This window comes from Haliotis rufescens, unplaced genomic scaffold, assembly GCF_023055435.1.
Source record: "Haliotis rufescens isolate VD_foot unplaced genomic scaffold, xgHalRufe1.0.p SCAF_11, whole genome shotgun sequence".
Taxonomy (NCBI): Eukaryota; Metazoa; Mollusca; class Gastropoda; order Lepetellida; family Haliotidae; genus Haliotis; species Haliotis rufescens.
The window spans coordinates 3,553,903-3,569,308 of record NW_025963791.1 but is presented as its reverse complement, the minus strand read 5'-3'; the positions used below and the strand labels follow the sequence as shown (position 1 = coordinate 3,569,308).

The following is a 15,406-nucleotide window of genomic DNA, read 5'->3' as shown; positions in this document are numbered from 1 at the left end:
TGTATAAAATGCGTGTTCAGAGAACACTTTCACCACTCGGCTTCTTGGGTACACGGTTATATCGGCGTATGAAGAGGCAACATTTGTTCCTTAAACCAGATACCATATATGGTCTCTGCTTTAACCCCATATGTGTTAAATTGTACCAAAATTTGTCTCGGGTCACTAATATGTTATAGAGATCCGAGCCTGAGCACTCAATCCATTTAGTCACCTTTTTCGACAAGCATAGATTGTTGTGGACCTATTCTAACCAGGAGTCTTCACCTGGTTTTTTATTGCAAACAGATAGATAGATAATGCCTCATTTTGATTGTTTTTTTCATATTGTATTTAACCAAAGAAAGTAACTAACCAGCAATAGAAATACAATTTTTATTTAAAGAGTATCTTGAAAAAATAGAATTTCGTGGCATTTGAGACAAAAACCATCAATGAGCGCTGTAATAAAAGATACATATGTCACACCAATGTAATCAGAAAAGTGTTTCTTTAAATATACCATTAAACAGCCTCTGCATATATAGGGGATAACCCAGCAACAAAACGTCACATCCTCGCCATGCATCGTGTTGCCATGGTCACACTGACGCAGACAGGTTACATGTTACATTTATGAAACCATTTCCCTTTGTCTTATCGCCATGTAATCAAACACAACACAGTTTCTTTGATGCCAAACCATGGGTAATGACATATACGGGAGCGGGGTCAATACACACAGTCACGCCATGCATATACTCCCAAGGGAAATTGTCAACATTGAGTCAATATTGTCAGTGAACCACACAAATCCAATATATCCACAGCGTTTGTTTTAGCATACTATGTACAGTATAAGCAGATTATCTTTTGCGATGATGTTTTTTCTCAAAGCAGTGTGCATCATCTTTAACTCGAAGTCAGGAGTTTTCTTTTCCAACATATATCCAAAATCGCACTTCTCTAAAAAGAGGCTATGAGGATTAAAATGTTAAAGAATATAATGCACAGTAAGTCCTTTCTTAATCACGAAGTCATGGGTATCAACGAATATCCATATCGATAGGATTGCCAATATGCGTTTATTGTGCGTTAAAGCATTCTGCCAGGTCATTAAACACATAGCATTACACGATCTCGAGTTCGAGTTAACGAGGCTTCACAGAATATTCCAATAATCATGAAACATATCTAAAACATATAATATTTGAATTCTTCCAAACTTACGTCTAGAATATGACAGTATAACAATACCATCCCGGAGGAATGACAGGAGTATACGCCTGAAAACTGTTGTATTCGGTCAGTCCTGACACTCTGTTTTAAAGCGTGTGTCATTTTGAATAAGATCATTGAGTCTTCTTGAGGAGACAACATGCCCCAGCCTCCTACCTCCTCGGATCTTTCTAGGAGTAAGAGCAGGGATAACATGGCGGCAATCCTGTTCCAGCTTCAGGTCCAGGGCCATGCTAACTGGTGAGACAGTCCCATTTAAATACACCTCCCTTTCTAGCTGATCTGAAAATGTTCCTTGTAAAGTTGCCTTTGCAATTGAGTCTAAAGCAAGGTTTAAAGAATTACTGGAATTTAGTCCCATGAAAAGAGAGGACTTTTGTGAATTTACCGTCAGGCATTCTGCTCCATTGCGATGTGGAGTCGACACATTTGGCCTGATTCTATTCACTGAATAAACATGGCTAGGGTTAATTCCTTTCAACCTGAAACACACTTTGTTCTTTTGGATGTAGCTGTTGCCAATCCGCCGAGGAGATCGTCGCTCGTCAGATGGAAGTGGGATATCGGGAAGATGTAACACTTCCGGTTTGCCGTAGCAGACGACATCGGGACCGGTTTCATCTGAATGTCCCTTGTCCATTGAGATCGCAGTTTTCTCTCGTTTATGCATAAACGTGTAACTCCTTGCAGTGAGAGGTTTGGGACCTGGTGAAAAACTGGAATGAATAAAAGGAAGACATTTTGTTGAAGCGCCAGGATATCCACATATTGTCGCCATCTTGACAAGATTCAAATCGCTCTCTATTTGCCGTTTTGTCCTTGGAGTTGAGACTGAATGACTGTAAAAGCTCATACTGGCGTCAGTGTTTCAACGTTCATACCAGGCCAGAATTATAACATGGTTTTGGTTCGTAGGTTTCCAATGTGTGTTAGCCTAACCTCGCGAAGATTGTTTATAACTCTTACACACACTTCAGTGACTCTAAAGAACTGCGACACAAACATCACGAACAAATTTAAACTGGGTTTCTATGTGTGAGTGTCTATTACGGTGCGCGTATGTCACTGCAAACGCTCTTAGGAAACGCGAAGGCTTAATCCATAATCCAATAACTACAGGAACTCAGTGAACATTAACAAAAGTATTTACCCAGTCGGTGGTGGTATTATTTCCGATCTGCTTGACACATGATATCAGTTGTGTTCTAGGGCAGAAAAGAACACAGTTTTGTTTACTTTTCCTTCTCCAGAACAAACATCTCCGCCTAGATAGGCTCCTCTCACATACCCTGATCACAAATATTAGATCGGTGTTTGCAGATCTGCATATAACGATGGACGATGATCACGCGCTTTCTCCTTGCTGTGTGATATATACGTATATGTCTCTAGGTGGAATCTTCACATGGGATATATCTTGTTCATAACCAGCCCGTAAATCATAAATGCACTTCTTTTATCCATCCAGAATTATAAACTCCAAAGTTGAAGTTCCATAAAGTTTATTTTCAGCTCAAGATCAACAAGGTATACGAGAGACTCATTGTCACAAGACTTCACGCATCAGTCATAATCGGGTTACTCAACAGCTCACGTGTTCGTAGATACAATGTCCATATACTTATGTAACAAATTCGAATTCTTTTACAGTGTGTATGAATGTCCAGTTCGTCCAACGAACAATGACCTGTTTAACCCACAACGGGCAGTCCTCGAAGCGCCAAGCCTACTTCCCTGAGTTTAACTTTGTTATAGCGCTTAGTGGTTGGTGACCGTAATATATAACAAATTCATTTAATTCTATATTGCTATAGACTCTTAAGGGAGGATTTTCCTAGCAAGTGCGAGCGTTCTATTGCTTTTGTTAGCAATCAGCATTGACGTTTATGCTCATACTGCCGGGAGGTATATGCCGTGTAATTCATTGCATTGAAAGCGTAGTCTTGTGTGGCTTTGACATAGAAATTGAAATATCCACATTGTCAAGAGGGTCTAACTGGGTGAATTTCAGGCTGGCGAATGAAAGAATATATATAAGATCATATTAGAGTGGGCTTGTTCGGCTTAGGGATATTGCGGCGTGACAGTCGGTTATTTGTTCATAAGGGGGTTTGGAATTATTCTATTAGCTGTCGTATTCATAAGGGAAATTGAACGAAGTTTCAACAATGCCAATCACCACAGTGTGATAGAGGCCTGTTGACAGCATACATGCTGTGAATGAAATATTGAACAAAAGATTGTTATAAGGCATGCTCCAGAACTGATATATAGTGATATCATAAAAGAAACTTGTATGACGGATATATGTATATGTTGATTCAAATATTAAAAAGGTGAATTGTTTAAATAGACAGGGCGTAAATATATGAATTGGTGTATTTGTTATGTGTGCTGGGGTAGATTAAATTCAAAAGTAAATAACGTTTGCACAATTGACAAGAGTCACTGTGTATGGTTATACGCCGCTTTAAGCAATATCCAGCAATATCCCTGAGGTGACGCCAGGGATGGGCCTCACACATTGTTCCCATGTGGGGAATTAAACACGGTCTTTGGTGTGACGAGCCAAAGCTTTAACCACTAGGCTACCCCCGCCGCCCAGTACCGACAAGAACACACTTAGAAACACCCGAAATATAAATATTGATTGCTCTTCTACTTCATGGTTTAGGCGTGGCTCGATCATCTAAGTTGCCCTAATTCTCTGTGCATAGTTGCGTCTCTTAGGTGTGCCAGGATCCGATGATCGTAGGTTTGAATCCAGCGTTCGCCTTGATATATCACACAGAGGTAAACGTCTTGTACAAACGTCTTTGCCATTTCCTCCCACATTAAGTTAAATTTAATACTGTTAAAGCCGCGTTAAAGCCAACTCACTCACAATATAAACATAGAAAACTACATGTACCATCCATGAAATTGCCATTTTCACTGTTGCTAGACTCATATGCATTTAAAATGCCAAAGGATTTTTTTTTACGGCACCGTAATTGTCAATCGTGATATTGAATCTGCCGATAGGCCAAGTTATAAAAGGATTCCAGCGGTGACGAATATGCGAGACTGGCTAACATCTAACGTATGCTTAAATTGCAATAAAACTATTTTTACTTTGGGGATAATTTGACGTCTTCGGGGCATTATTTACACCAATCACCCCTAACAACGGCAAAAATAACATGCCGAGAAAACATGATTGCAAATAACGTCTCATAAGAGATCATTGTGGCATGCACAAATAGTGGGCAGTTTGATTGTCGCACACACAGCATTCACATCCCCTTTAATCATACAGGTAATTCGTCATCTATTCTGAACATTCTTTTTGGCGAATAATTGGCAGTTTTCATTGTTCATGTTAATTGTATTTTATGACATAACGGTTGTATTTACGTGGTCAAACGCGGGTGTGGAACATAATGTTTATTATGGTTTTACAAAGGTATCGCTGGCTGGACGGAAAAGGTAATATGACAAACATTGTGGGAATTATTTGATCATGAAGAAGAAAACATTCGACATGTTATTATTATTTGTTAAACTTCTATTGCAAAAGAAATGTGTAATTTTATTTTGCATCTTTTCTGTCTTTTGCATCCTCAAACTAATTTGTATGCAAAATTGTGTGTGTGGCGGCCACTACCGGAACGTCAGTAACGCAGGGTCATCGAGTGGAGAGGGAGAAGAAAGAGGACATGCTTGCCTTTTCGCGAACAAGGGATCACATCACACGACCAAAGAAGTCCTCTCTCCCCCCTCCTTCAGCAGACCGCCTCCGTGGTCTAGTGGCAGAGCGTCCGCACGGAGAGCGGAAGGTCCCCGGCCGCATCATACCCCAAAAGACGTTAAAAGATAGTACTTGTTGTTACCCTCTCTGGCGCTCGGCATTAAGCATGTTAAGGGGTCAAAACAAGGACTGGTCGGCTGTGTCTCAGTGGGGTATTCACACACACACACACCCACACCCACACACACCCACACACACACACACACACACACACACACACACACACACACACACACACACACACACACACACACACACACACACACACACACACACACACACACACACTCACTCACTCACTCACTCACACACACTAACACACTAACACTAACACACACACACACTAACTAATACTCTCTCTCTCTCTCACACACACACACACACACTCACTCACTCACTCACTCACACACACACACACTAACACACACACACTAACACACTAACACACACACACACTAACTAATACTCTCTCACACACACACACACACACACACACACACACACACACACACACACACACACACACACACACACTGACACACTGACACACACATACACACACAATGCACAATGCACGACGCTATATAAGTGCAATAATCTTGGCCGCAACGTTTAACCCTATTTCACCTCACCTCACCTCACCCTTCTTCAGCTAGCTGACAAGTAAAATATATCATTACGGCATAAATCCCACCATGCTATACTGAGAAGAAAAGGATTATAATAGGGGCGTGTCCAAGATAAAAAATAAAATGTCAGCCAAAGTGTGAGTGAGTGAGTTGCTTTTATGCCACCTTTAGCAATATTCAAGGAACATCACGACGGGGGCAGGAATCTATTAGCTGAAAATATGCATTCACAACAAACCCAATATGACTCTTTCTTTATTATTTTGCATTCTACGTGCGAGAATGATGCCTTTGTACCCCTAATTGTATAAATGTACCTTTGCCTATGGTAACGGCATGTAGTGTTCGTTAAACAGATATATATATCAAACCAGGGAGACCAGTTTATGCATACACCAACAAGAGTTACCTCCCCGTAAATGTTATGTGACTGTGCCCAACTCGTTTGCCAATGAACAATGTATCCTGTAATGTGTACTGCGATGTTTACAAGAATATATTTTGTTCATGTGCGCGTGGTTAATTACAAGAGTTGACCAAAAAGAATTGATTTTTTTGTTTTGTTATGTCATTAAGTACAAGGGATACGCTATTATATGAAACGTGTCACGGTTCGATGTGCGAAGAGACGGGCCATTATTAATCGTCCCTGCTAATCTGACAGCTACTCTGAATGTGTTACAAAAACGGGATTTAGGTTGAACAAAATGTGTTTTCCAACAGTACTTAAAAATAGAAAAATATATGAGGGACGGGGGGTAATTGTAGGGACGGGCTGGTCCTGTCAAACAAGACGTGTGTGTTTGTTGTTTGACGCCGCACCCAGCAATATTCCAGCTGTATGACGACATTCTGTATATAATCGAGTCTGGACCAGACAATCCAATGATTACCATCTTGAGTATCGATCTGCGCTATTGGGATACGATAACATGTATCGACCAAGTCAGCGAGCCTGACCACCCTCGTGCGTGCGTGCATGTGTGCGTGCTTGCGTGCGTGCGTGCGTGCGTGCGTGCGTGCGTGCGTGCGTGCGTGCGTGCGTGTTTTCTTTAAACCATTGCATTCATTCATTCAGTGTTGAACCGCCCCGTGGTCTAGTGATAGAGCGTCCGCCCGGAGAGCGGAAGGTCGGGTTTCGATAACATATGGTACTTGTTGTTTTCCCTGTCTGGCGCTCTGCATTAATGGGTAAAAACATGGACTGGTCAGCTCGGAGTCAGAATACCGTGTCTGAATGGGGTATTCATGTAGAGCTGCGATATGGTATCTCAGTGGGCTGGCACAATAATATCGGCTTTAGTTCGGACAAATACAAGCAGCCATACGCACGCACACACACAGTCACGCACACACACACGCGGGTGCATGCACGTCGCTATATACGTACAATAATCCTGAACGCGACGTTGAACCCAATTTCACCACACCTCATCTCACCTCATACAGTGTTGAAGGACTTGCATGTATTCCCCTCACAGAAGCAGATTAACCTACAGCTTGTCAAGTCGGTCTTAAACAGTGGAAATCAGCATGCGTGACGTGCGGGTAGATTCTCTGTCAGCGTAGGTTTCAAGTTAGGGTCTGGTCGTACAGCCACACTGCTTTGATTTCCAACACAACGTTTAGAGTAATCTTGTCAATGACTCTGATATTGTTATCACTATTAATGCAATGGTTGTTTAATGGAAATAAGGAACACTATCGACCAAGAAGTTATTCTGCCTCTGTGTACTGTGCATTTGTTCCTACAGGAGGTGATTTAATCTACGCGGGGAAGGAACATGTCTGTGTGGTAAGGGGGAATAAACAACCGTGGTGGATTAAGGTAAAAACATATCGTTAATCAAATTAGGGGAAATACTTAATCCAAAGTTGGTGACAAGAATACGGGTGAGGGGTTAGTGGTTGTGGATGAATTGCTGCAGGTGAAGTGGTCGCTCAATCGCATCACTGTATCAACGTGGACTAGCTGCATCACTGTATCTACGTGGCCTACCTGCATCACTGTATCTACGTGGCCCAGGTGCATCACTGTATCTACGTGGCCCAGTTGCATCACTATATCTTTGTGGCCCAGGTGCATCACTGTATCTACGTGGCCCAGGTGCATCACTGTACCTACGTGGCCCAGGTGCATCACTATATCTACGTGGCCCAGGTGCATCAATGGATCTGCGTAGCCTACCTGCATCACTGTATTTACATGGCCCAGGTGCATCACTATATCTACGTGGCCCAGGTGCATCAATGGATCTGCGTAGCCTACCTGCATCACTGTATCTACATGGCCCAGGTGCATCACTATATCTACGTGGCCCAGGTGCATCACTATATCTACGTGGCCCAGGTGCATCATTGTATCTACGTGGCCCAGGTGCATCAATGGATCTGCGTGGCCCAGGTGCATCACTGTATCTACGTGGCCTACCTGCATCACTGTATCTACGTGGCCTACCTGCATCACTGTATCTACGTGGCCTACCTGCATCACTGTATCAACGTGGACTAGCTGCATCACTGTATCTACGTGGCCTACCTGCATCACTGTATCTACGTGGCCCAGGTGCATCACTGTATCTACGTGGCCCAGTTGCATCACTATATCTTTGTGGCCCAGGTGCATCACTGTATCTACGTGGCCCAGGTGCATCACTGTACCTACGTGGCCCAGGTGCATCACTATATCTACGTGGCCCAGGTGCATCAATGGATCTGCGTAGCCTACCTGCATCACTGTATTTACATGGCCCAGGTGCATCACTATATCTACGTGGCCCAGGTGCATCAATGGATCTGCGTAGCCTACCTGCATCACTGTATCTACATGGCCCAGGTGCATCACTATATCTACGTGGCCCAGGTGCATCACTATATCTACGTGGCCCAGGTGCATCATTGTATCTACGTGGCCCAGGTGCATCAATGGATCTGCGTGGCCCAGGTGCATCACTGTATCTACGTGGCCTACCTGCATCACTGTATCTACGTGGTCCAGGTGCATCACTATATCTTTGTGGCCCAGGTGCATCACTGTATCTACGTGGCCCAGGTGCATCACTGTATCAACGTGGCCTAGCTGCATCACTGTATCTACGTGGCCCAGGTGCATCACTATATCTACGCGGCCCAGGTGCATCAATGGATCTGCGTAGCCTACCTGCATCACTGTATTTACATGGCCCAGGTGCATCACTGTATCTACGTGGCCCAGGTGCATCAATGGATCTGCGTAGCCTACCTGCATCACTGTATCTACATGGTCCAGGTGCATCACTATATCTACGTGGCCCAGGTGCATCACTATATCTACGTGGCCCAGGTGCATCATTGTATCTACGTGGCCCAGGTGCATCAATGGATCTGCGTGGCCCAGGTGCATCACTGTATCTACGTGGCCTACCTGCATCACTGTATCTACGTGGTCCAGGTGCATCACTATATCTTTGTGGCCCAGGTGCATCACTGTATCTACGTGGCCCAGGTGCATCACTGTATCAACGTGGCCTAGCTGCATCACTGTATCTACGTGGCCCAGATACATCACTGTATCTACGTGGCCCAAGTGCATCACTATATCTTCGTGGCCCAGGTGCATCACTGTATCTACGTGGCCCAGATACATCACTGTATCTACGTGGCCCAGATACATCACTGTATCTACGTGGCCCAGATACATCACTGTATCTACGTGGCCCAGATACATCACTGTATCTACGTGGCCCAGGTGCATCACTGTATCTACGTGGCCTAGCTGCATCACTGTATCTACGTGGCCCAGGTGCATCACTGTATCTACGTGGCCTAGCTGCATCACTGTATCTACGTGGCCTAGCTGCATCACTGTATCTACGTGGCCCAGGTACATCACTGTATCTACGTGGCCCAGTTGCATCACTATATCTACGTGACCCAAGTGCATCACTGTATCTACGTGGCCTAGCTGCATCACTGTATCTACGTGGCCCAAATGCATCACTATATATCTACGTGGCCCAGGTGCATCAATGGATCTGCGTGGCCTCCCTGCATCACTGTATCTACGTGGTCCAGGTGCATCACTGTATCTACGTGGCCCAGGTGCATCACTGTATCTACGTGGCCCAGGTGCATCAATGGATCTGCGTGGCCTCCCTGCATCACTGTATCTACGTGGTCTACCTGCATCACTGAATCTACGTGGTGCAGGTGCATCACTGTATCCACGTGGCCTACCTGCATCACTGTATCTACGTGGTCCAGGTGCATCACTGTATCTACGTGGTCCAGGTGCATCACTGTATCTACGTGGCCTAGCTGCATCACTGTATCTACGTGGCCTACCTGCATCACTGAATCTACGTGGTCTACCTGCATCACTGAATCCACGTGGTCTACCTGCATCACTGAATCTACGTGGCCCAGGTGCATCACTGTATCTACGTGGCCCAGGTGCATCACTGTATCCACGTGGCCCAGGTGCATCACTGTATCTACGTGGTCCAGGTGCATCACTATATCTTTGTGGCCCAGGTGCATCACTGTATCTACGTGGCCCAGGTGCATCAATGGATCTGCGTGGCCTACCTGCATCACTGTATCTACGTGGCCCAGGTGCATCACTGTATCTACGTGGCCTAGCTGCATCACTGCATCAACCAAGTCAGCGAGCCTGACCACCCGATCCAAGTGTAGTCACCTTTTACGGCAAGCATGGGTTGCTGAAGACCTATTCTACCCCGGATCTTCACGTGACTATCACTGTATCTACGTGGCCCAGCTGCATTACTGTGTCTGGATGAACTACATTGTAATATATGTCTAGTTTTTCACATAAAGAAGGAAGGTACATATTTCCTATCGAACGAATGGCGTGGCTAACAGGGATCTGGAGTAAACCTGAAATATGTATAAAAGGTTTCAGAGAACAGAAGCTATATGTCGACGGTCTGTAAATAATCGAGTCTGGACAATCCAATGACTGACATCACGGGCATCGATCACAATTCGGATAAGATGACGTGCATCAACCAAGTTAGCGAGTCCGACCTCCCAATCACGTTAGTCGCTTCTTACGACAAGCATGGTTTGCTGAAGATCATTTCAAACCCGGATCTTCACGAGTCCAAAAGACATCAAAATATGATACTTGTTGTTACTCTGCCTTGCGTTCGGCTTTAAGTGGATAGAACAAGGACTGGTCGGCTCAAGGTCAGTATAATGTGTTTGAGGTATTCATGTTAAAACTGAGGCAAGGTTTGTCACTGGGTTTAAGCACAATAAAACCGGCATTAGTCTGGACTCGTACAAGCACCTACACCCACAACCACATACCCACACGTCGTTATGTAAGTGCAATAATCTTGATCGCGACGTTAAACGCCATTTCACCTCATTCACATTCCGTATTAGACAAGTTCATGTCTTTCCTTACGCCACAATATTTTTATAATAGATACAAATCTACCCCGATAGATGTCTTTTAAGCTGATACCAGTACATGTGATCAAATCAACTGAGAGGTTTCTTTTGCTTCTCAGTTTGTATGAACAGAAATAGACATCTATTCACTCAAAACATGCGTGCGCTCTATGGAACACCTTTATAATTATAAGACGCTCAGATGTAATCAATTTCAGCGTCAATCAAACACGTTAATTGCTGATATGTCAATGTCATTTCAATCACGGCGTAATTGCGCCTATCTTTCAGAGGTGATTACTCCAGATGAAGCGGGGCGATCGATCAGCAGGTAACTGAGCTTCAATCACCCCTGAATGGCGTAATGAAGAAGTGTCGGGCTTAAATGTATATTGCCTTGTTCCCGGAGGAACTGACGCAGCTGTATAATCCACGCCGTACATGTCTATTCCTCCAGACATAAGACCTCATAAAATGTGGACTGGACTGAAACGTCATTTAACGAATTCGGAATGACACAAATTTCAGTCTGTTTAAAGTACCTCTTTTGAAGAAACCGTTGGGTTCCCGTAGGAACTGACGCAGCTGTATAATCCACGCCGTACATGTCTATTCCTCGAGACATAGGAACTCATAAAATGTGGATTGGACTGAAACGTCATTTAACGAATTCGGAATGACACAAATTTCAGTCTGTTTAAAGTACCCCTTTTGAAGAAACCGTTGGGTTGGGATGTTTGGATCAGATCTTTATCAGGCTTTGGATCTGATCTTTATCAGGCTTTGGGTCTGATCTTTATCAGGCGTTTAAATCAACTATGTGTTTTAAGAATTTAAATATAAATGGAAATCGACTGACAAACAATGGCTATTTATCTACTTTTCAACTGTTCATTGTTTGTGTGAAGATGTGGACTTGTTGGTGATTTTGACAGCCTTTTATTTGTTCATTGTTTGTGTGAGGATTTGGACTACACGTTACGAGTTTTATCAGCTTTTCATCTGTTTGCGTGTGTGACGCTTTGTGACGTCCAATTCGGGATATTTTTTGACTGTGGATATGAGGCATTATATTCTTGGAAAAAGTATAAACGTTAAATGGATATCTTAAACCCATGGCCACCACTTGTATACCACTACACATTTTCTCTTCAGGGTAAGTAATAGCATGGCTTCGCAGCGATTGTAATCTCAAGCCAGAGCGTTATCGTGGCGGATTGTCCACGCACGATTTGGTCTTCAGATCGGATTTGAGCCAAATTACGTATGTCAGAGCAGGTTTGAGGTAGCACATTTCCACCTGATCCAGATACTTAATTTCTGACGCAGCTGACAAGTGGAGCTAACATAAGAACAACAAAGGAACAAAGGTTCAAGGAGCACAGCATTAATAATCAGTGAACGTAGGATTTGAATCCTGGTTGATAGGTTCGGTGTTATTAGGGAGGGAAGGGCTTAGAAACTGGGTCACCGGAACTGCCTAGAGGCATTGGCATAGCAGAATCACTAGGTACAGTACTCTAGTCATCGCTATGTTGTCCTATATGAACCATATAATATGTGAAAATCAAATTTCAACATATGTAAGACCTTTGGTGTGGTGAGAAGCAAAGAAGCGACTTCGAAGAACATAATGTGTATCATGAAGATTTCTTAAGGAAATTTGTGTGATTCTTATATATCGAACCACGGATAGTTTGGAGGTTTCGGATTGACATTTTCATCTTTTTAGGACAATTATGATTTTCCCCTTGTGCACCCTCCATGTTCGTCCTCCCTTGGGGACATAAAACATTCATGCCGAGAAGAACCGAGTCCGCGGGATGACAACTATTCAGACTCATGTAACTTGCTGATAATATGTATGCGCCTATTTTGGAGTAAAGTGGACAGCGAAGCATCTTTAGGAGTATTTCTGGACAACGATGTATTCATATAGAAAAGATATTTGATTATAATTACAAGCACGTGGTAAACACCACCCTTTACAATCTGGGAACTATAATGTATTCATCGATCCACAGATTTGCACGATAGTTGGAAACCGTTCCTTTAATCAAGTATTTGCCGCAGACTCATTAAATGTGCAAGGTGGCCTTCAGTCACCGTGCGTGCAATGGTGTAATAACTGCCTTCAGAACAGCTCAGCCAGTATAGGTAGCGGTGTTGGACTGCTGGCCCTTTGTACTAATCAGTGACGACGAGAATTAGCACGGTCGAACCATTCTCATCAGGACTAACGAGGAAAACAGCTTGTCCGTGAAAAGAAAATAGAAGAAGAATTTATTATGAAATTTCATGGTGTTGAAGACGTTTCCCAGTGGCCACGTTTTAGGAAAATGAGCAACGTTGGAGATGGACTTTGAGATAAACAGGTCTCTGTCTTTTAAGGACTTGTTTTTACTGTGTGCTGACAGCCAATGTCTTCCTGAACATATTTTCGGGTGGAAAACAACAGGATGTAGGAAAAGAAAGTGGATTCTCCTCGCAGTGACAGTTGGCGTTACAACTGAGGAAAACACTGTTGTATACAACAAACTGCGTTTAAAGTAACCTTGAAGTAAACTAAATCAGATCTTTACTGATAATCTAAAAACTGCCCTCATCATTCATGTGGACTGCAGTGGCGAATGATACTTAGTGGATTCCAAGAAGTTTGAAATTTTGAACCTGAAAATGTCGCTAAAGTTGAGTTTATTCTGTTTACGTGCTTACGGAGACAACACTAGTGGATTCCCAGAAAGCTCGGAAATTTGAAAAGAGAAATTGAAAACATCGTCACAAGTTGTGTTTACCCTGTTCGAGACGGCATCAATGGATTACAAAAAGCTTGGAATTTCCGAAAATGAAATTGATATCGGCATGTAGAAACCCCAGTGCTTAAATACGAAGGTGTCACGTACTTATTGTCATTATCAGCTGGAGAAACACGCATTTCTAAACTCCTCTGCGTGGTCGACGTGCTTCTGTCAACCTCAAGGTATACTCAACAGGTGCTTGCACCCAGTAATATGTCACGTATATTCAATGTTATTAGATATATTCAGTCTTGGTCACGTCCTGAAAAAAAATAATGTCAACAGAGCTTGATGATTCCATAGATTGAGTGGCCCTGCTTGGAGAACATGTCACCTACATGATAAAGAACACTACCTACGGTTTGTTCTTGAGGTAAAGGTCACGGTCCGCCATGGACCATGTAATAGAAACGTCACGCAATGGTATATATTGGGTGGCTCTTGACACGCCCTAGCCAAGTGGCAATTGTGTATGTGACGTGTGAGTCTGTCACAATTTTGCAATGAATACTTCCGATAAATAAGTCCACTTGTTATGTGAAGTAATACCCTGTTGTGATGTCAGAACACAATAACGCTTAAGAAGTACACGGTTAGTTATAAATAACTGACAATTGTGTTTTCTTTATATATGATTCATGTGGAGATGTGGGAATTGACTGACACAGATGACCTGTCTTGTATAAAGCGGTTAACAAGTGCCAAAGACATCTAAAGCCACGTAAATGGGATAAGTTTGTATCTATGGGATACTTGACAAGATAATACGTATAGTACGTACGCGGTCAACGTAGTGAAAAGACACTGTTTTATTCACCAGACAATTATTCAGGACCATGTTTAACAAACAGCGAATAAATAACGTGCCGTATTTGTATGAACCTTACAATATTTCAAAGGACAAACAGAAAGGGTGGCACAAAGCAAGCCTTTGAGCGTCTTCCCGATGCAGCTATAGTGAATGGCAGGACAAATTATATTGATAAATTATGCCTATAGATCACTATAAAATGTCTATGGAAGCCAGGCCTCTACGGCTTTTATACTCCAAATATGCGCCTCATGCTAACCTAGCCACAGGGAGTGTGAGGCCGCTTGGGACTGTACGGCGCGGCAGTGCACCCGAGGAAGACCAGGGGCTATCGTTGTGTCAGCTTGAGAGTGAGGTGTCACATGCCGAGAGGGTGGAGAGGTACCTGGCAATGTCTGGCGAGGGACATGGGTTGATGGACATGTACGGGAGTAGAAAGTCCATCCACAGCCTTCCTGAGGGTCCTGATAACGGACGAGGACAAGGCAATAATCGCTCGCGTCAAGCCTTCGAAAACAAATACAAGATAGCTGTGTCAAGAGGTGCTCAGGATCAGAAAGTATCAAAGATTTATAGCAAGAAGGTTATACAACTACCTCTTTTGAAAATCAATTTGGAGACTTACGTGGGTGAGAGTGAAGACAGTCGAGCACTTGAGAGCACTCGGAAGTCGCTGCGGAACATTCTGGATGTCGGTCGTGATGTCGGTCGTAAACCCGCTGGTCAGGCGCCAAATTATGGTGGCGGAGTAAGACAGGCC

General features: G+C 43.5%; 1 protein-coding gene and 1 long non-coding RNA gene across 2 annotated transcripts; one reads left to right on the top strand and one right to left on the bottom strand.

Moving 5' to 3' along the window:
* Window positions 1-361: 361 nt before the first annotated feature.
* LOC125377961 lies at window positions 362-2,980 on the bottom strand. Its single transcript, XR_007219915.1, has 2 exons — window positions 2,369-2,980; window positions 362-1,934 (listed from the first exon to the last, which is right to left on the bottom strand). It is a non-coding gene; the product is annotated as an uncharacterized LOC125377961 (long non-coding RNA).
* Window positions 2,981-8,815: 5,835 nt separating this feature from the next.
* On the top strand, window positions 8,816-9,148 carry LOC125378047 (histidine-rich protein PFHRP-III-like). The gene has a single exon (XM_048392848.1). It carries the CDS (start codon window positions 8,816-8,818, stop codon window positions 9,146-9,148), a length of 333 nt encoding a protein of 110 aa, XP_048248805.1.
* Window positions 9,149-15,406: the final 6,258 nt, after the last annotated feature.

Excerpts from the sequence above, each read along its gene's own strand:
- LOC125378047 (XM_048392848.1), top strand. The coding sequence starts at position 8,816 with ATGGCCCAGGTGCATCACTGTATCTACGTGGCCCAGGTGCATCAATGG.